At 56.7% G+C, this 21383-nt stretch overlaps 1 protein-coding gene and 1 long non-coding RNA gene across 6 annotated transcripts in view; one reads left to right on the top strand and one right to left on the bottom strand.

Moving 5' to 3' along the window:
• The window catches only part of CNIH3 (cornichon family AMPA receptor auxiliary protein 3), a 338644-nt gene that overhangs the window by 113978 nt on the left and 203283 nt on the right, over positions 1 to 21383 (bottom strand). For 2 of the 5 annotated variants that reach the window (XR_006779551.2, XR_015723193.1), the window contains exons 8-9: positions 10977 to 11089; positions 7017 to 7043 (exon numbers count right to left, since the gene is read on the bottom strand). Coding sequence is in view for 1 of the 5 variants with exons in the window: in XM_045796896.2 (XP_045652852.1) it covers positions 3413 to 3440; positions 6900 to 7043; positions 10977 to 11089 (285 nt within the window). In the remaining 4 variants the exon portion in view is untranslated. Of the gene's footprint in view, positions 1 to 2455; positions 3441 to 6899; positions 7044 to 10976; positions 11090 to 21383 lie in introns of those variants that run through there. The other 3 variants (XM_045796896.2, XR_015723191.1, XR_015723192.1) reach the window with 3 other exon arrangements.
• Positions 15430 to 21253, top strand: LOC148110693 (uncharacterized). Its single transcript, XR_015723186.1, has 4 exons — positions 15430 to 15625; positions 15849 to 15926; positions 16903 to 17032; positions 17307 to 21253. It is a non-coding gene; the product is annotated as an uncharacterized LOC148110693 (long non-coding RNA).

Raw genomic sequence — 21383 nt, 5'->3', positions numbered from 1 at the left:
CCGGGTCATGTACCCTGAGCTACCGGCTGTGGAGACAGCAAGTGCTCCGGCCACGCTTCTGGGACAGCGCCTGTCCCCTTCTCCCTCCTCCAGCCCTGTTCAGCATCACCCTTCAGGACTGCAAAGTGCCCAAGGCCCTGGGGACAAACACGTGGGTTGGAGTCTAGGCTCCATGCGTCACTAGTAACTGTCACTCGCGTAACCTCCACCAGCTTCAGTGTTGGAACTACGAACCAGCTCCTACTTAACAATATTGTCGTGGGGGTTACGTGAGACCGTGCGCATGACGTGCTCTGCACGGGGCCTGCACGGGGCCAGCGTTAAAGGGCAGCTGTCACGGGTTGGAGAGCACGGCGTTGGAAAGGGCGGTCAGGATATTGCGGCTGGAACGAGGGGTCAGGAGGGCAGCTGGTCCGGGTGATATCCCCCTCCTCCCACCAGAGGCCCTGGACCTGGATGCGCACAGGCCACAGTGAGGACAGCGACGGAGACCCACCTCCCACAGAGGGGGGACCTCTTACCTGACTTCCCACATGCAAGGCACTCTTCCCGGTTCTTTGCAAATATGACCTCATTTAATCTAACAAGTCCTTGCCGTGTCTGTCATCATCCACCTCCCTTAATGACGTGAAAAGTGAGTAAGTGACACCACCCCCCCAGGTCCCACTCTGCCCCTTTGGGCACTGCCACGCCTACACCTCTGCCTCTCCAAGGAAACAGGAATCGGGTCCCCACGGCACCTTCCCTGATGCCTGTGCCCGAGAACCTCTATCCCAGGTGCCCAGAGCTGTGCCAGGCAGGGAGAGCCATTCATCAGCCACTTGGGGATTTACCCAGGGCACTGTCCCCTGCTCCGCCCTCCTCCGTGCCTGTGGTTGTTTCTGTGGGACAATGACGGGCGAAGCTATCCCAGCAGGCAATGTAACGTGGGCTTCGATGCCGGCCCCAGTTCTGCCCACCCCTCCCTCGCTGAGGGTCTCTGAGGTCCCAGAACGTCCTCATCTATAAAACGGGGATAATGTCGACCCCACAGCGCTGCTAGGAGGGAATCGTCTGGAGTAACATCTGACACCTTGACTCAGAGCTGTGGTCACCGTCCGCCACTCAGGCGTGGCCCTGAGCCCCTGTCTGGCTCGGTCCCTGGGGCAGACTCACCCACCTGAGCCTCCTGAGCTTCCTCGCCAGTAATGTGGGGATAAGAACACCCACCTGCTTTGTGGGGTCGCCGTGACCGTGACTGGGCAAGGTCGTGGCCCTGAGCCGGGCACCCAGCACGGCTCTTGCCCCTGGCGTCGTGGTTAGCTCTCGCGGGACCTGAAAACTGGCCCGAGCTCCCGGCAGACCGGGGGAGTTGGTTCCCAGTCACAGCTTCCGGGAGGGAAGGACTGGGATGTTCATACAGCTCTTGAAGCCTTCAGAGGACCCCCTGGGGGAAGAACCCGCCACAATAAAGCAAGGCTGAGGCTGGCACAGAAGGAAAAGAAAACCAGGCACTTTGTCTACAGCTTTACGTCTTTAAATTTCCTTTTCTCGAAAAGCTTATGCTAATTGAACTGCCACAGGAGCCTCAGCTACTTTGCTGTCTTTCGGGTGATGGAAAGGACATGGGGTTTCTGAAGTCAGACGACCTGGGTGTAAAGGCAGGCCTGTGGCTGCTGTGTGACTACAGTAAGTCACTTACCCTCTCTGAGCCCCTGCTTCCTCCCTTAGAAAATGGGAAAAAGAAGAGTATCGACCTCATAGGACAGCAAGGAAGGTCAAATAGGACGTGAAAATAATCTGTAGAAGGTGAAGCCCTAGGTGAATGTGGGCTACCATTCACTGCGAAGAGAAGGCAACGTTCATGGTTCAGTCTCAGGAATCAGGACCTCGGGAAGTCAGGGTGTCCTCCTTTATGGGTCTGAATTCCCTACTTCCATTTTCACGGTCTCTGTGTATTTGTGTCTGCTATTACGGGCCACTTCACATCTTTCTAGAAGGAGGCAAAGTACAAAAGCAAACAAGACAGCTCCAGGGTGAGAAGTATGGCGGGTCAAGGGCTCTTGCAACCGGTCTTCTCAGGAACGGGGTCAGAGACGAGGCCAGCCAGCCCCAGCTACCCAGCATGGACAAAGGGGAGTCTGCTCCCCAAAATACCACCGAAATTCCCCAGTTTTATACGTTCAGCCTCAGAGCAGAAGTCTGAGTTTTGTTCTCTATACAATTTTTAGAAGCAAAACACCTTTGGAAACTTTTTTTCTCCTGTGCCAACCACACAGAGCCGAATGCAGCCTGTACCGGGGTTTAAACGAGACCAGCCAGGAAGGTGAGACACTCGAGCTGCCACCGCATTTCAAACACAGTGCACGACGTGTTACACAAACACCATTCATAAACCTGAGTCACGGCCCTCCGACGGGAGCCGGGTACAGGTATAAATAGCCTGTACGTGTCAAACAGAAGAAAGGAAAGCAAGTTCGGGAAATAAGGTGGAAATCATTGTGCCCAATTTAAACATAAAACATCTCAGCCTTATCATTATTTACAACCTCCTAGAACAACTCCTACCCAAAGAGGAGAGAATGTCAAATGGAAAATTCTCAACAAGTGAATGTCCCCGCGTGGAGCAAAGAGAAGGAATGATGCAGTGGCCTATGACTCTGCTGTGTCACTTCCTGGCCGCCGGGCGCGCGGGCACCGCAGCATTTTCTGGGCGCGCGGCTGTGACAACGTGGAGCCATCAATCTGCGTTCATGGATTCTGTGATGGTTTTGGATTGACAGCCAAAGAGTACAGTTCGTGGTGACCAAGAACTAACACTTTGCCCCTGTGAACGTTTTACAAAATCATTTTTCCCTTGGATTCCCACCTCCCCTTGCCTTTGGACATAATTCATGACCGACGTACAGCATGAGCTGCGTTCCTCATGTCGCGGAGCGGGCTCTCCCATGGCACAGTGTGAAAACAGACAGCCTGCGGGCTTGGGGACAGTCAGAGCCAGAGGCAAATCTGTGCGCCCTCCAGGCCGTCCCACAGAAGCACGGGGCATGGCCAGGGGTCAGAAGAAACATGAGAGGTTCAGGCAGCCCACGACACCCCCAAGGCTCAGCGGGTCCCCCAGACTCGGCCTGGGTCCTGGGTCATTCCGTTCCTGGGCAGGCCCCGTGAAGCCTGCCAGTGCCCCTCCCGCAGTCCCAGGGCTCTGTGTGCATGGCACGGAGCTGTCAGAGAGGGGCGTGCGCTCAGGAAGCCACAATCCTTGCCCAGGAGAGGTCCCACGGCCCAGAAGGGATTGCAACCCGAGTGCAGGCTGGGCAGCGACCCCTTGACCCACCGCTGCTGCAGAAGCCCACAGTCCGCAGGTGTCTCTCACGCGTCCCCGTCTGGCCCCGGCACCCGTGAACTCAGGCTCGGAGGACGTGCGCGGCGTGAGTTAAGAGCTCACTAGCGTGTAGATCATGCTGAATGCAGAGAGAAAAGGAAGAGAAGGAGTGAGCGGGAACCCAGGAGGGACTCAGACTGACCCTCACCCAAGGGTCCTTCCCCAAGCTGGACCCCGTGGCTTCTTTCTCGTCCTGGCACTAGAAAATCTACCCCACCCCCACCCCCGCTGGCCCCACTGTTTTGCACTGCATTGGACTGAGGCTGTGCTGTGAGCGAGTACCGTGTCCCCTGGGTAGAAGATGTGATAGCTCCAAGTATGGGTTATTATCCTCATCCGCATGGTTATTACGGCAGCCGTTTCTCCTTTCTGCAATTGTACGTCAGGTCCCCGGGCGGGGGTGGGGGGGCGTGCAGGGGGTTCTCTTCCCATCAGCTGCTGCATATGCTTCTACGATGCCACATGCTACCCCACTGCTGGGAAGATGCCCGGAGCTGGAGGGTCTCCCTGCCCTCGGGGGAGCCGGGGGTCACGTGAGAAGAGGATCGCTCAAGGTCACAGAGCCAGGGAGGGCAAGGCAAGGAGCCGCATCCCAAAGCCAAAGCCAGAGCTCTCTCTGTGATGATACCGAGGGAGGTCACAGATGCCCTTTACCCGCTCCACTCACTTTCAGACTTTCAGTCACTCACTCAGCATGTATTGAGCACCTCCTGCATGCCAGGCACCATTCTCGGTGCTGAGAGACAACAGTGAGCGTGCAGCCCGACACCTGCCTCGAGGGAGCACACAGCCAAGCTGCCGCAATAACAAGGAGCTCATGAGCACCTACTGTATGCCGCTCCGGCCAGGGCACCGCAGACACACAGGCCAATAAGACAGACGGGGTGTCTGCCATCAAGTCGGCCCGAGAGAAGAGAATCATAGAGGGAGAGGAATAAACAGGAAGGACGCAGCTAGGACCCAGAGCAAAGGGCAGGAGGGTGGGGCTACTTCACCCTCCTGGCTGGGGAGATGGCTCTCTGGGGCGGGCAGACAGTCCACACTGGCCCAGCCTGCTAGTGTTCGAGTTCCTGTTAGACAGGAACCTGCAAGCATCTCCTGGTCCACAGGGCACCTGCTGGAGAGGTTAGCACACGATGCTAAGAAGAGCCCAGCTCTGGGGCCAGACAAATGCGTCTCAGCTAGGGCCTCAGACACATTTCTTAATCTCTGCAAGGTCCTGTGAAATGCGAACCCCACCTTGACAGGGTCCCAGCGGCTGTCACTTCAGTCCGTGCTCGGCTCGGACCCAGCTGTCTGCGTGCATGGGTCCCCCTCTCTCCCTACCAGAGTGGCCGGGGCTGACGGTTCTGTGCTCCCCCACAAGCCCTGGATCTAAGGGGCTGGGAATTCTGGGCCGGGAGACACGGGGTCTTTGAGGAGCTCTGCAGAGCCCCAAGGCGCCAGATTCAACAAAGAAGGGGGAGCCCTGGCTGCCACCCAAGGTCCCTGAGAGGCAGGAGGCGCAGTTTTTCCAATTTTGTTTTAGCAGCAAAGTAATTAACAAACGCAACATGAAGGCAGAGCCAGACCGAACGGAAGGACAGACAGCCAAACGGAATGTCTGGGACACGACGTTTACAGGATGATCACACTCAGGCAACGGGCAGGAGCTGCCCCCGCTGCACCCCGCTCCCTACTCCCCATGCCCCCGCATCCCTCGCCTCCACACAGACCCTTGTGCCCCCACCTCACCCCGCCCCCCCGCAAGCCCCCGCACCTCCTCCGCCGTCCCCCCCACCCCTGCAGCACCCTAGTACCCCCACCGGCCCCCTCACAACCCCACCACCCCACAGGCAGGGAGCAGCCTTGCTGACTGACTTCCCAGGTCTTCTTTCTCACAACAAACGGGCGCTAGCAACAAAACTGAAATGAGGAGGTGTGACCTGCCTCCGTCTCCATCTGGACTACAGTGGTTCCCAGGCTAACAGGGCAGGAGCCAGGGCGGCACAGCTGGCTCTGGGGACAGGCTCATGATTCTGCAGTGGGGGCGTCTGCAGCCCCCGAGAGAAGGAGGCTGAGCTCACTCCAGCACCTCATGTTAGCCCACGGTGTCAAGTCCTTGAGCCTGGAGGGCTAGGGCCACCCTCTATAGGTTTCCCAAGGCAGGAACCAGCCTGAGCAAGCTTCAGTTGCTAGAAAGTTCTGATTCGGGGTCAGAGAGATCTGACTGGGCAGATCTGCTGGGCACCTTGGAAATATCTAGAGATGCTTCAGAGACCCCCAGACTCCTTGTAAGTTGAAGCAGACAACGTCCCAGGGCCCTCCATAGAGAAGGAGGGGGAAGGGGTCACCCTGAGCCTGGACCAACCCTTGACACCAAGGAGAACGTGGTAGAAAAACTCTGAATCCCCTCCAAGGCTGAGTTATCCCAGAGGTATGTTACAAACCCAGGGGCTCTGAGTCTTCTGCAGGCTGGGACGTGGTAGCACGAGGGGGCAGACCCAAGCAGCACCTCTGGGTTGTGGGGGGCAGGCCTCACCCCCAGAGGGGAATGCCCAGCCCCAAAATCCTGAGTCAGCAGATCCAGGCCCAGGAATCCACAGTTTTAAGAAGCACACCCACCTCGCCCCCTGCTTCTGATGCTGAAAGCCCAAAGACCACACTTTGATGAGACTTTTCTAGAGTTTTCCTGAGACAGCCAGCAGTGCAGAGCTCTGCGTTTGGGGTCAGACTTGAGATGCACTATTCACTGTGACATGGGAAAACATCGGACGTCTGGGATTCCGTCTCCTGATTGTTACCAGTGTGGGCGATGAAGGCATTTAGCCCCCAGACTGAGCGATCCATACCAAGCTTTTGGCTCGAAGCTTGGCTTATTTTTAAATGTGGATAAATGCAGTCACTCCCCAGCACGCCCCAAGCTTGGGGTGGCCTTGCTAACACCTCACTCTCCTCTTCCTCGCCTGGCTAGCATCAGCAGCAGTGCTGGGACACCAGCAGGTTTTGTGCCCAGCTGCAGGTGGCCACGTGCGACGAGGTGGCAGGTGAGGCGCCCCGAGATGAGCCCAAAGAGGAACAGGAGGGAGACACTTTAAGAAAAGGCGCTCTCGGGGCCCCGGCCATAAGGCAGTCTGCTTATAGCCATCTGGTTCGCTAGGGCCGCTCTGCACAGAGGTGCAGATGGGGGGCGGGGGCTGAACAATCACAAAGTTAGGACGGTTTAGCTTATTAGCATGGTGTTACATAACATCGGGAGAGTCGCAAACATGGGTACGCTAGGACCCCATGTGCCCCTCTGAGACGTGAGATCGCCCCCCAGTGTCTCTGTTCTATTCCCCAGATGCTTCCACATGGGGCTTCCATAGGGGCCACAGGGGACCCGAGTGGCTGAGCAGGGGAGGGAGCCCTGTGGGGAAGTAGTGACCAGCTGCATGTCACCAATGACCTCCCTCGAGGTGTGGGGACAATGTGTTTCTCTGTGCGGCCCTACAGATGCTCCCGCCAGCAGACAAGGCCTCCTGCAGGACCCAGAGCGCCAGGAGGGACAGACACTCACCAGTAAAGGTAGTAGAAGAAGGACAGCAGATAGAACGCCAGCTTACACCAGGCCTCCTTCTGACAGTAGCTCAAGGTGTCCGCGTTCATGACCGCCGGCGGGTCGTAGGCCAGCTCTGAGCTGTCTGCCGGACAGTGGAAATACCTGTGGGGACAGAGGACACAGCATCCTTGGCTCTGGGGCTCGGAAGGGACGTCTGAGGGATCTCTGCTAAGCAGTGGTCTGCTTCTGCCCATATCGCTGCCTGGCACTGAGTGCTGCTCCCAGACACGGAAACCCCCCGGCACCACGGGGGCTGTGCCCGCAGACAGAGCTGCCCTGACGGAAGGAAACCACATCACCTGCCACCAAGAAGAGCCTCCTTACTCCAGGGCTGTGGGCACCCCTATGGGTGTTAGCCCAGAATAGGGGTGGCAACACACAGGGTGGCATCACCACCGACCACATTCTACCCTGATCATTAATGACTCTGGGTCTCATGCTGTCCTCCACACGGACCCTCTTTTCAAATCCAGAATACTAGGCAAGGGATGTCACATTCCCACGGGAGTGTGGTGGGGTTCAGACACTTTTCTTCTTGGTAGAAGGGCCCAGAACAGCCAAAGAGCATTGGCCAGGGAGGGAAGAGAGCAGCAGAGGGACCAGGGAAGCAAAAGCACAGGGCATGGGACAGAGGGAGGCTGAAGCAAGCTTCATCTCCAAGGAAACATCCAGCACAGGCTGGGATCTGGTGGGAAGGCTGGGTGGGAGGTGTAGGCCACCCCGGGGCTGACCTCTGGCCCCCAGCACGGCCTCTGCTGGCTGCTGTCTGTCACTCTGGTGAAGGAGTCCAGAGGCCGGGCTGCAGAGGGGCCCTGAGCAGTTGACTCCCGGGCTCAGAAGAGCGCCTTGTAATTAGGAACACGGGACCTGGTGCTCCAGCCCATCCTCACCTCCCAGAGGACAGTGACAGCATCTGTCATCACAGGGTGCCACGAGGACAGCGCAAGCTGGGTTCAGTGATGCCTGCCAGCTCGAAGCTCTCCAGGCCACACTCCTTGCCTCCCCGGGGGGAGATTCCAAACCCTTGGGCCTTTAGGGAGGCCTTGTTCCAGGCAACCTCATTCCATGCGGGAAGGGGTGGCCAGGTGGCCAAGCGGCTCAGTGGAGAGAGCCAGGACTCTGCGGCTACTGGCCACCAGACTGATCTTCCTCCAGCTGGCCATTGACCCCTCTGAGCCTCAGCTTTGTCGTCTATAAAATTGGGACAGAAGTGCCCACTGCACAGGGCACTGAGACGACTGGGTGCTGGGTGCAATCCTCCGCCAGGAACAGGGACTGGACGGAGGTACCCGGCTGCTTTCCATTGGTGCCTCAGAGCCTGGGCAGGAGGGCGGAATCAGCAGGACAATGTCCTGTCGTCCTGGCCTGGGCCCGGCGGAGGCGGGAGCAGAAGCCCGAGGAAGACTGTGTTCAAGCACTCTGATTTTCAAAGGACCCTCCTCTCCTCATTCCTTTTCATTTTCTGAGCACTTAGGAATTGCCAGAAGAAGTAGGCTAGACAGTCAGACAAGGACTGTCCCCTCCCCAGGTCGAGGAGCCCGCAGCCACTCTCTCACACATGCAAGAGGACATCGGCTCCGCCTTGCCCCCCGCCCCCATGCTGGCGGACACATGTCCCTCAGCCGCAGGGTACTGGTCAGGGTCTTGTAAACCCACCACATGGATATCGTGCACTGTGATCCATACAAAGGCGGGGCTGCACTGGGCCCTGCCATGTCCTGGCTCAGTGACTCTGGGAGGTGCTTTAACCTTGGGAGCCGCTGGGTCCCACCGCCGCCCCAGATGTGAAACAGAGAAGGGACCACAGCTCACCCGGTTGTGTGGCCTCTGGGTGAGCTAAACCCACAAAGTTCCAGAGCGGGCAGGAAATACATTCCAACACCACCATGTTCCCACCTGACTACTCTCCAAGCTCAGACTTGAGTGGGTTACCCTCACTCAACACAGGACTCTGGTGGGTGCCTGGGTGGCTCAGCCGGTTAAGCGTCTGCCTTCTGCTCAGGTCAGGATCTGGGGATCCTGGGATGGCTGCCCCTCCCCCCTGCTCAGGTGCGTGCTCTCTCTCCCTCACTTACTCTCTCTCTGTACCAAATAAATATATTAAATCTTTATTTAAAAAACAGGGCTTTCTTGTGTAACTGAGTCGTTTTCCTTTCTCCCTAAACCTGCACTTTCTCCTCTCCTCCTGCCCTCTGTCAGTGGCACCGTCCCCTCCCAGCCAGCAGGTTCTAGGCTAACTCTGCCCCCGCCCCCCCCCCACCTGCTCACTGGCCAAGGCCAAGTTCACCTCCTCGGACCCTCTCTGTCCCTTCCAACTTCCATTGTGCAGTCACACTGGGGGTCAAGCTCCATTCTCTCTTCACTTGTGATTCCACAGTGACCTCCTAATTCCAGATTCACAAGTTCACCCTCCTACCTATCCTCTGCACGGCTGCTTTCCTAAAACTCGGATCAGGCAATGCCACTTTCTCCCCCAAACCTTCTGAGAGCTTCCATTTCCTGCAGAATACGTTGATTCCAACATCCCCAGCAGAGTTTCAGACCCTCCGCCCTTCAGTCCCTCTACTGTCTGTCAAGCCCACGTCCATTCACCTCCCTCCGAGAACCCCGCATCCAGCCACGCCGAGCCAGGGCTACTCCCCAACACACCGAGTGCTGTCTTACCTCCCAGCCTGTGCCCGTGCTAGCCTCCCGACCTGCAGCATCCCTCTACTGGTCTCACTTAAATGTTTGTTTCTCTACACGTCTACCTGTATTTCCCCCATCTGCTAAGAATCGACTTCCCTCTGCCACCGAGAGGCGTGCTCCCCGTCGGTAAAGATTCTATCTCTCATCCACGTTGGAATCCCCGACAATGCCGGGCATGGGGCGTGTCTTCCGTGTTTGCTAGGTGAAGGAGCGCGTGCTCCAGACGTGACACACGCAGGCTACGTTTTATGGTAAAATGACAATGAGGAGGTGTTTGCAGGATGGCAGCTCTGGGAGCAAGGGGTAAAGGGTGGCTCCTTCACCTGCACAACTGCCTTCGTTACTTCGGTTCCCCCTTCCTCCGTCCCATGTCCATAGGTGACCGTATTTTACAAAAAGCCCAAACCACATGATGGGATGCAAAGTCTTGACAGAGAATAGAATATTTAAAATTGGAACTGTCCCAGAAAACCCAGCCCATCTGGTAGGTGCTTTTTTATTAAGATACAATTCAGGGGCGCCTGGGTAGCTCAGTCGGGTAAGCATCCCAATCTTGGTTTTGGCTCAGGTCATGATCTCAGGGACGTGAGATCGAGCCCCTGGTCAGGCTCCGTGCTGGGGGTGAGGCCTGCTTGGAATTCTCCCTCTGCCCCCCACTCTCCCTCTCTAGGATAAATAAATAAAGCTCTTCTCAAAAAAAAAAAAAAAAAGGTATAATTCACATACCAGAAAATTCACCTTTTAAAAGTATACAATCTGGTGATTGCTAGCATGTTCTAAGAGTTGTCCAACTATCAATAGTATCTAGTTCAGAACACGGTCACACCCGAAGAAGACCCCGTACCCGTTAGCTGTCCTCACCGCTCCCTCCCGGTCCCTGGCAACCACCCACCTACTGCCCTTCTCTTCAGAGTTGCCCACTCTGGACCTTTCACATAACGGGCTCTTGTGACTGGCTTCTTTCCCTTGTCGTGTTTTCGAGGCTCATCCATGTCACAGCGCATGTCAGTACCTATTGCCTTTTATTACCAAATGACAACGCCCTTGCAAGGACATACGGCGTTTCCTTTACCCACTCCTCGGTTGACAACAATCTGGACCATTTCCATTTGGGGACGACTATGAATCACGCAGCAGCTGCTCTTACCACCGATCCCTGAGGGGAGGAGCTGGTAAGAAGGGCCGGCATCTGGGAGCCGCTTGGAAAGAAAGCCCTGGAGAACGGGTCTCCAAGAGGCAGGGAAGAGAGGGAGGCACGGGGCGGCCGGTCTGTTTGGGGGACAGTGTCTCTGGAGGGCCAGCTGCCCACGCAGAAAGGAGGAAGCCAGCAATCCCCGGCAGACTCACCTCCAGAAGTGATAGAAGAGTAGAGGGACATTCAGGCCCAGGGTGAGCCATTCCTGAGCGCACAGGAACATGATACAGAAGAGGCTGTGGATGGAGTATTCCGGAAGCACCAGCTGCAGGAGGAGCAGAGACACAGGCCTGCATCAGTGCGAGGGAGAGTCACTCCTGCCCCACAGGCCGCCACTATGCTGGTGACTCCGAGGCCACCCTGACCCCATGGCCCAGCTCTGCTCTGTTGTCCTCATTGGGGTCCCAGAGCCATGCTTCCTACCCAAGTCCAACGGACACAGGCTCTCAGCACCCTACTTACCGGAACGGGGTGCTTGCTTCTGGGAATCACCCCTGTGTGGTCATGGAAGGTGGGAGGAGGCACCCCCAGAGGGTCTCCACGGTTCTGTAACTGCCCTGCTCCTGGCTTCCCGGTCCCTCCGTACCCTCCTATACAAACTCACAAGCCTACAGCAAATATGCGTATTTGATTTGAATGGAGGTGGGCTGGGAGAGCAGAGAGAAACAGCATTTCCCCTGATGTGGGTGGACTTGGGGGGAGCCTGAGAGAAAGAATGGCAGTGACGATGGAGGACAGAGAGGGCAGCCCAGACCAGGCATGGGGCTGAAGCTGGGGAACCAGCAGGAAGACTGAGCTCATGGCCCCCGGCGCAGCCACGCAGGGGTTAATGGTAAAAAGAGCTTCAAGTTGTCATAAACTCCCCAGGGTGTTTAACAGAAATCAAAGTTGTAATGGAGATCACAGCAACTGTAAAGGAGAAATCTGGTCCCCAGGCCAGTAGAGACACCCCAGGATGGAGAAGGAAGTGTACCCTCTTTCCCACCACACAGGAGCACGCGCACAGTACGTTATTCAGACGCATAAATGCCTCCATGCTCCTAGAAAAATCTTTCCAGCCAGCCTTGCGGGCTTGTTTCAAATGCCACTTCCTAAGGGAAGTCGTGCCCAGAGCACACCCCCACCCCACACCCCTGCAGCCCCAGGCCCACAGCGCACTCCCTGACCCCACCCAGGGGACTTCCCAGGCCCTCTCCCTGCTGAGTCATCACCCTCCTCCACCCCCAACACACGCCCCCACCCCCTGCACTGTCTCTTCTCAGCTGGTGTGCTGTGCTCTCTGCACTTGGTAGACTGAGCGAGTATGACAGACGCTGGGCTGACCAGGACGCGGGGTCGCGGCAGGGCCGGCTGGCGTGAGGGATGCGGGCTTCTGCTCACCAGCCAGGGTTCCGTGGGTGGGAAACACACTGCCTCAAACTGTCCCATCTGGGTACGGAACACGACTTTGGGCTCCTTCATCCCTCCCTTTAGTCACGGGGGTTAGCCGCCCCAGATGACCATGCACAGGGAGACACGCATTAAAAGTACACACATGGGAGGCGCGCGTGTAAGAAGCGCATTTTGCAACCAAGCCGCACCTTCCTGACTCGAGTCTGCTCAAGAATGAACGTGTTGACCACGCGGAATCCAGGAGCCCTGGCATCCGGCTAACAGGGCCAGCTGTCCAGAGGCTGTGGCCCTGGGCCACCGCCGGTGCATCCAGCCTCTGGGCCCCAGTGACCCAGCGGGAGCAGGCATCCCCATGGCCCCTCCTCGCAAGACCACACCACCCACCTCCACCGTCCAGGTCCACGTTGGACTTCAGGCCCACGATCTGCTTTTCCCTTCTTCGGGGCTTGATTTACAGTGGAAGCTTCAACCTTCGAAGCAGGGACATGGGTCACTGCTGGACGGGGGTGGGCAGAAGCTGAAGAACGCGGCATGCTCCCCGGGGCCTCTGACTGTCGCTGGACAGCCCCCTGCGAGTGGGAGGAGCTCCTCCAATTTTTCCTCGGGCTCGCGGGAGCGCTGGGGCCCTTCCTGCTCGCTCACAGGCCCTCCTGCTCTCCAGGCTCCCGGCCACGAAGGTGCGGAAGACCTGAGGACCTACCCCCGACCCCGGGGCGGAGGACCAGCAGCCAGGCATCCCCACTGGCCTGCACAGTGCCCTGCCTCCAGGGATTACATCAGGTGGGCCACGCACAGTGGCGTGCCAGCAGCCAGGCCTGGGCGCCCACCGGCTAGCATTGATAAGGGAACAGAAGGCAAGCTGAGGACAAAGCAGAAACTGACACCCTGCAATGCCCACCCCCCCACCAATGGGATGTATGTGACATCTCTCAGGCACTCCTGGCTGCCCTGAAGGACAAAGAAATAGTTAACCTATAGAGACCACAATCCTGCAAGACTTAAGTCTCCCTCAGTTTACAAATGTCTTAGCAGTCTACAAGAACAAAGCATTTCTATCAATAACCTAGCTTCCGGAAGGGTATGTAGATACAATTCAATGTCCTTATAATCTGCAGCCTCCAGGAAGTTCCCAACCATCTTAATGCTAATGTATTGCTAGAGGGAAAAACCACCTTAACTTGACATTGGCAAGGCCTCCGGTTTCCTATGAATCTTCTTTAACATATGAAAGTATTTTCTCGACTTCCCTTTTTCCTTACCTCCCCCAACCCCATGGTATGTAATCAGCCACCCCTCACAACCTGGGGCAGCAGCTCTTTCTGCCCACGGGTCCTGTCCCCGTGCTTCAATAAACCACCAATTTTGCACCAAAGATGTCTCAAGAATTCTTTCTTGGTGGTCGGCTCCGGACTCCACCTCACTGAACCTCACCTATATTCCACAGCCTCATAAGTCTGACCTGTCTTGTCAAACATAGGACAAGGCATGGGGGGACAGCGGAGCTGGGTTTGCCCCTCTATCCCCCAGTGCCGGCCCCGTCTCACGAGCACAGCCAGCATGGTGGGGCTGACAGACCGTGGGGCCATCACCATCATCCCCATGTGGGACCCATACTTCTCTGAGCTCACCTGTCACATACGGATCACCCCAACCCCAAGCCACCCTCTGCAGTGGAGAACGTTGGGTTTTCCTAGGAAAAGCTGCCAAATGGCTCTGATCTCATTCTTCAGCCCCCCCAAGAGAACAGAGGCACTGTCCCACGCGGGTGCGGTCTGTACAAGTTGGGAGTCTCACATCAGGTCTCCCTGCGCCCCATTATTGGAGCTAGAAAGGCTGAATAAGCAGCCCCATGTGGGCTCCGTGGGGTCGCTGAAAGGCTGCAATTCACTCCCCCCGGGGGGATGGAGGGAAGCTGGGAAGGACGAGGAGACCCCGCCACACAGGGAAGGCAGAGACCCGCATTCCGGGAGAAGAGCCATGGGGGCACAGCAGAGAGTTGGTGGGAGCTATCTGGGGTGGGAAAGGGGGGTGTCCAACACATGACGCCTGCAAGGGCCACTAACTCACCACGTGGTGGCAGGAAGGCCGGGCCTGATGTGCACCAAGCCTGGGGCAAAGGTGAGTTTACTCCCCGCTGCGAGGACCCAGCTCTCGGAGGGCTGAGCCAAGCTCACGCACTTGCCGGGAAGACTCCCCGATTTCGCCCCCGCCCCAACTTCTTCCGTCACTTCACCTGTCCCGACTCCCTGTCCAGGCCCTGGACCTCACCTCCGCATCCTGGTGGACATTTCCACCCAAATATTCCCAGAACCACCACGTGCTGAAAACGCCGCTCCTCCAGCCCCTGCACACCTGCGCTGCTGACAGCCACCAGCTCGGTTTCCCCCATGGCGCCCATTCCCTCTCCAGTCCGCTTCCAAATCTTGCCATTTCTCCTTCGCACCCACTTGTGGTTGTTTTTCCCTTTTCCCCAATACCGCGCCTACTGGTCTGGGCCCCTGCACACCTTCCCACGGCCAGGACAGGAACTTTCTGGCAGGTTCCTCTCCTTGCACACATGCCCCCGGTCCAGCGGTACAGTCGTGTCTCCCCTGCACACACCCCTCAGCTCGGCTCCCGAATCCACAAACTTGTTCTCCCAGGGATTTTACTTTGTGTTCAAAGTGGTTTAACTGCATTTACACGTCCTCCTGTTCGCTGGTGTATCCATTCATTACTGGCATTAGCCCACTAAGATCTGCTGCTGACGTCACCTTGTGGATTCGGGGAGCAGGATACAACGATGCCGCTCCTCTGTCTTCACTGCAGGACACTGGGGCGCTCCCCCAGCCCGCACAGAGAGGGATGGGAAGCGATGGGGGGGGGAGATCGGGTGGGGGTGGGGAAAATGGTGAGGACGCTGCTCGCCCGAGGGCCAAGGGCCGCACACCTGTTCCTGCCCCCACCACACATCCCAGGCGGATGGGCTCGCCGAGCCGCTTGCATAAGCATGCCTGGGACCAGACATCCTGAGAGCCACGCCAGGAAGCCATGGCGAAGGTCCCAGGGCTGAGTGCCGCTTGCAGGGAGTGGCAGCTGTGAGACCCAGTCTCCGTGGACTCAGACAACAAGGTTTTCAGCTGTGACCACGTTGGGCTAAAAATATTAGCCCGCTATCTCTGAGTGTTATGTAAGCTCTGGCGGTTACATAATGATCACTGTGTGGTACTGAGAAACGCAGCCAGCCACGCTGGGTCTTACGTCCCTCGTCCCTCGTCTGTAAACGCCACCATTGACGACCCGTCAGCCAGGCTGCTGGGGGGACACAGCCTCTCCTGTGGAGAAGGCCCCTCTCAGGGGTGAAGCAGCGTCGGAGGGGGAGGTGCGCTGACATGATGAACGGACCGTTATCAGCTAATCCCAACCTCCGGTATGTCCCCTGTCACTCTTACCCAGAACTGACTTTGGTTCCCTGATTCCCCACCCAGTCTCCTCTGAACCGCAACCCAACCTGCCCCTCCAACCGAGAAAACCTGGACGCTGCCTGTTCGCAAGGACACGCACCGGACAAGGACATCCTGCGTCTATCTGCCCTGGGGCCAGTAGGTGTGAAAAGAAAGGATAATGTCCTTTCATTTGATTCCTCCACATAGGAGCCTCCTGGGATGAGCAGAGAGGAGGCAATTTTCTCATAAGCGTCCAGGTGGAGACACTCGCCCCGCTGTCCCCAGGTGAGTAATCGTACCCCTGATTCAGCTCAGGGGAGGGGTGTTGGGAAGGAGGAAAAGAAAGGTCACAGGCCTGGGAACCTGGGATTTCCTGAAGTGGAAGACGAGGAGAAAAACATTCAGAGAGCTTGCAGGAATGTTCTTCTCAGTCCCTTTGCTCAAAGAAGGCCACTTCCTCCGTAGTGGCTCTGGGCGGAGGGCTCCTGGAGAGCAGGCGGGCAAGAGCCCAGGCCAGCTGCGGGCAGGGAGTGGGGAGCAGCGTGGGCTTCCAGGCCAGCCTCCCAGAGGCGCGGCCTCCCTGCAGGCCTCTGATCCCCTCGTGCTGGGGACTGGCGTCCCGGCCTCAGATGGCATGATTAGCTGGGACACCCCGACAGCTAGGCTTGCGGCTGGGCTGACCTGAGCGTTGCCCCTTTAATGGTGCTGACGAGGGAACAGAAGGCAAGCTGAGGACAAAGCAGTAACAGACAACCCCCACCATGGGATGTATGTGACATTCCTCAGGCACTCCTGGCTGCCCTGAAGGACAAAGAAATAGTCAACCTATAGAGACCACAATCCTGCAAGACTTAAGTCTCCCTCAGTTTACAAATGTCTTAGCGATCTAAAAGAACAAAGCATTTCTACCAATAACCTAGCTTCCGGAAGGAAATATAGATACAATTCAATGTCCTTATAATCTGCAGCCTCCAGGAAGTTCCCAACTATCTTAATGCTAATGCCTTGCTAGAGGGAAAAACCACCTTAATGTGGCAATGGCAAAGCCTCCTCTGGTATCCTGTGAGTCTTCTTTAACATATGAAAGTATTTCCTCAACCTCCCTTTTTCTTACCTCCCCCAACCCCATAGTGTATAATCAGCCACCCCTCACAACCCTGGGGCAGCAGCTCTTTCTGCCCATGGGTCTTGTCCCCATGCTTTAATAAACTACCAATTTGCAGCAAAGACTCAAGAATTCTGTCTTGGTCATTGGCTCCAGACTCCACCCCACTGAACCTCACCTGTATCCCACAACCTCATCAGTGCCAGCCACTTGAAGTTTTTGAGCTCCTGGAATGTGCACCGATGTTCATCAAATATTCTAAGGGGTGAGCGGAGGACTCTGGGAGGTAAGCGCCTAGCACAGAACCACCTAGTCTAGAACCATAATTTAAAAGCCACCATAAACCAATCTGATGCGTGCTGAGGAAATGTCCCCAGGAACCCTGGGCCTGGCTCTGAGCCCTGCACAGCCAGCAGCAATCCTGGCCACCTGGGCCGAGTGTGTCTGTCCCCTGTCAGGGTCAGGGTCAGACCCGCGTGGCTGATCCCCGGAAACTGGGCCTGAACTCAAGGGAAGCCAGTCCCTGATCACTTTCCCTGTGGATCTGTTCTGTACACCAGGAACCCAAGGAGAGTCAGAGGGAGACAGCAAGAGAAGGACTTCCCTACATGGGTCCCGGCACGTGAGGACAGAAAAATTTGCCTTCCCTGAGGAGACTGGTGGTCAGCGAGGGCACAGAGGTGGCCCGGGAGCCAGGTGGCCTGGGAGCCAAGAAGCGTGGTTTCCAGCCCCAGGGCTTCCTCTCTAGCCGCCCCCCCCCCCGCCCCGCCCCGTTCCAGCCTCATGGGGCGCTCCTGCCCTCTCCTTCCTCCTCCCTTCCTGAGCACATTTCATCCAAACCAGGGGAGTTTCTGTGGCCTTCTTGCCCACCCGCATGGACTCACATCTCTGCAAAAGAGGCGCAGGGAGAGAAGGTGGGGAGCGAACCCACACCCCCACTGCCCACCGCTCCTGGCTCCCCAGCATGGGGACAGCCCAGTGCACAGCTCAGCCCGGAAGTCCCTGCTGGGACCTGGCTAGGTGCTGACCAAGTTGTGCCACCGGTCACAGGTGCTCCAGACACACACACACACACACACACACATGCTGTCACCTCGGGCTTCCCCTGCCCCGAGCTCCCAGAGCCGCCTGGTCCTTCCTGCCCTGACTGCCCCTGGGACCAGCTCCCAGCTTGACTGATGGCCGTCAGCTTGAGCCCTGACCACCAGCCGTACCACCTGCTAGGAACACCAACTAACTGGGGAAACCCCTCCACTTTGATCAAGGAAGAAAAGTGTGCATGCCCAACCCCACGAGGAAAAAGGTTTCTCCCATCCGAATTCATAGGGGTCTCAGCTCTGTTTCTGAAACAGAAGGAAGCTGGAACATAGGAAAGAGAATGGGCTTTGTTAAGCGCTCACCTCCCCCCCCCACCCCCGCTCCTGCAGCCCATGTCCTTAAACCTCAAGCTTCTAGCGGTGCCCCTCAAACTCCTCAAACGTCACTCACATCCGAATCAGCTGGGCTCCTGCTAAAACACACATGGCTGGGGCCCATCCCAGAGTTTCAGATTTCGTAGATCAGCGGGGGGGTTGCTTTCCCAACCAGTTCCCAGGAACCCACTGGGAACAGTGCTCCTCACACGGTGTTCCCAGGACCAGCATCGCCAGCATCCCCTGGGAGCTTGGGAGAAATGCAGAATTGGGGCTCCACTCAGACCTCCAGACATGCAGAACCAGAGTCTTCAGTATAACAGAACTCCCGGGGTGTATGTTCACGTTCAAGTTTAGGAAAGGGCCGCTCAGCACCTACTCCCAAAATAGGATCCGCTGGCCGCCTGCAACAGAATGCCTGGGGCATGCACGTTAAAAGGCAGATTTCTGGGTTCAACCCCAGTCTACCCAGGGAGACTCTCCGGGCCAGGAATCTGCATTTTTCTGAAACTGCCCAGGTGATTTTGTTAAACGTTTGAGCTAAGACTCATAGACCAAGAGCTTGAAGAGGGCAGGAGGCAGAGGCTTCCTTTCCGAAAACCTGGGGTCTCAGTCCCCCAGCGGGGCTATGACCATCCTGTGCTCATGGACAGGGTAGGTAGCCTTCACAGGTAAGAGCAGTGTGTCCAGCTCCCAGATCCCCTAGCCACCTCCACGCGGGAGAACACCCTGAAAAAAACCCCCAAGGGTTGGCCCTGGCATCTTCCGGGGATGGGGGCCATCTCCCCCAGCATACTTCACCCCAAACCCCCAGCCTCCCGTCCCGTCAACTCTGCCTATTCCCGGCAGGCTACCCACCCCCAAAACCCGGCTCCTTCCACCTGTCTCTGACCTTCCTCGTGTCCCAGAGGGCTTTGCAGATTTGGGAGGTGTCTGGTACCTTTTAGGACCAAGCCTTTGGGCTCCCACCCTGCCCTGCCCATACCTTTCAACCTGTTTCCTGCAGCTTCTAGATACACTTGAATTTCAAAAGCCTCTCTGCCACTTCCTCACACACTGTTACCAAGTACCTAAGAGCCCAGTGAGGGGGAGGTGAGAATAAAAGCCCTCTCTCAAATAATGCCACATTTTCAAAGGGACAGAATTCTCTTACAATGCCTAGGAATCCAGAGAGCTCTTAAGTCACACTCAAGCTTTCCACTCCTTCACTCCTTTTCTTTAAGCCAGGGATGGTGGGAGTAGGAACTAGGGTCAGGATACGGGGAGTGATTAGGCAAAAGCTCAGATTGTCTGAGAGGAGAGACGCCAACGGGAGGGAATGTTCTAGAAGGAGAAGGGCAGAAAGGCAAGGATTTCACAAGCCTGGCTGCTGCTGCTGGAGAGCCCACTTGAGCACTCAGCAGCTCCGTCTTGTAAGCACTCACCAGGTGTGAACGCCGAGCAGTCTGGCGAGTGGAGACCGCAGTGAGAGTGTGCACAGTGCGAGTGGAGTCTGGGGCACCACCAGACAGGAGCCAAAGCACAGTGCGCAAACAGCTCGATGCAGGAGGAGGGGAGACAAGACACGTTCATTCCGAACTCGCTCCTTGGAGGGAACCCAGCTGAGGTCCCGAGGACGCTGCTCTGGGGAAGGAGGAGTGTCTGGGCAAAGGGAACCCCCACAGGGCACTGATGTCCACCTTCACTGTGGTTTGAGATGGTCACGTTCTCCTCTCCGTCCTGGAATGACATGACCTACAAATCTCCCATGGAGGTGACATGGAGCCCGGAAATCCTTCCTACCAGCTTCTACTGTTGCCCTCGGCCCCAAGCAGAAAGTGGGGCGCACAGTGGGCAAGTCAGTCTCCGGGTCAGACTCACCGTCGTAAGGCCCCACAGAATCTAGGCTCAGCGACTAGCCGACTAGCCGTGCCCATCCCTGATGCCCTCCCAGCCCGGTGTGGAGACAAGGAGCCCCAGCTCTCCTTCTGACTCCTGGTCCCCTCCACGGGAGGCTTCTGTTCCCAAATCTTTCATGGAACAGGGACCACAGACAGTTTCTTAATAGAGCGAACCTGGTAGCAGCCTGGGGCCTGAGCAGCGCCATCAGCTCCCAAAGGAGAGCCTTTTCCAGGATAAAGACAGACGATTATCCTACTTAACAGCTCTGAAGTGTGTTAATTACCTGTTACCTCCAGCTGCTTGGAGACTTTTTGCTCAAAACAAGCAAAGGAGGGCGAACTGAACAAGAGAACAAGTATGGGCACCTGGGGAAGGAGACTAACTGTTAGTCCCTATTTGCTGAGTGCCCACCGGCACCGACATGGGGAGGTGGGCTTGGCGGCCTGGTCCAGAGCTATCAGGCAAAGATGAGACCGGTGAGCAGCGCACTCCAGAATGCCGGGCACGGGGTGGTGTGAGTTCAAGCACATGTAACGCCTGATCAACACGGGTCAGACGACCCAGGTCCGCTGAGATGCGGATTTCTTACAGCACAGATGGTAGAGGTGTTTTCTCTTCCTGTCTTAAGGACATTTTCTCTAGCTCACTTTACTGCCAGAATACAGTATATAATCTAACAGACCTCACAAAGGGTTGGCACCCCCCACCCCCCAAAGCCGGTCAAGGGTCAACTGTGCACACAAGTGTGTTTTCCGAAGTCTGGCAAAGGCGGATAGTAGCTGGAACGTGCCACACTTCACCGGGAGTTTGATTTAGCAAGTTCACATTCTGGAGAAAAGGCAAGAGAATATTCTAACTCTGGCTTCCAGGAAGGGCTCGAGTGGCAGTGTCTTGGGGAAAACAGTATCTGATTCGGGAATGAGAGCCGGGCTCCAGACCTGCCCGTCGAGCGCCAGAACCCTGGGTGAGCTATTTAAGGTCGATGGGCTCAGTTTCTCCATCTATAAAATGGGGACAAGAATGGCACCAACTCCACAGGATGCCCATGAGTGGGGATTTACTATGTGTGAACCCCTTAAAATCGCTTCTGGCACAAGTAACACCGCACACAGAGCTGCCGCGGTACAAAGAGGCATTTGACCCGCACACTCCCGCACCCCTGTGGGTCATGTCAGCGCATGGACTCCATCTACTTTGTAAAAAGCAGCAATTAAAGTCTCTTGAAAATCAAACCGACGTGTCTCCCTTTCCTCTCCAGTCCATTTCTAGCGCTTGCAAATGTTTTAAATGCTCTCCCTCTGTGCAGGGACAGAAATGTCATCACTGTCTGTGTCACCATTAGCT

This window comes from Ursus americanus, chromosome 2 (genome assembly GCF_024610735.1).
Source record: "Ursus americanus isolate L20-20 chromosome 2, mUrsAme1.1.p, whole genome shotgun sequence".
Taxonomy (NCBI): Eukaryota; Metazoa; Chordata; class Mammalia; order Carnivora; family Ursidae; genus Ursus; species Ursus americanus.
The sequence above is the reverse complement of the archived record's forward strand: the minus strand, read 5'-3'. Positions and strand labels throughout refer to the sequence as shown.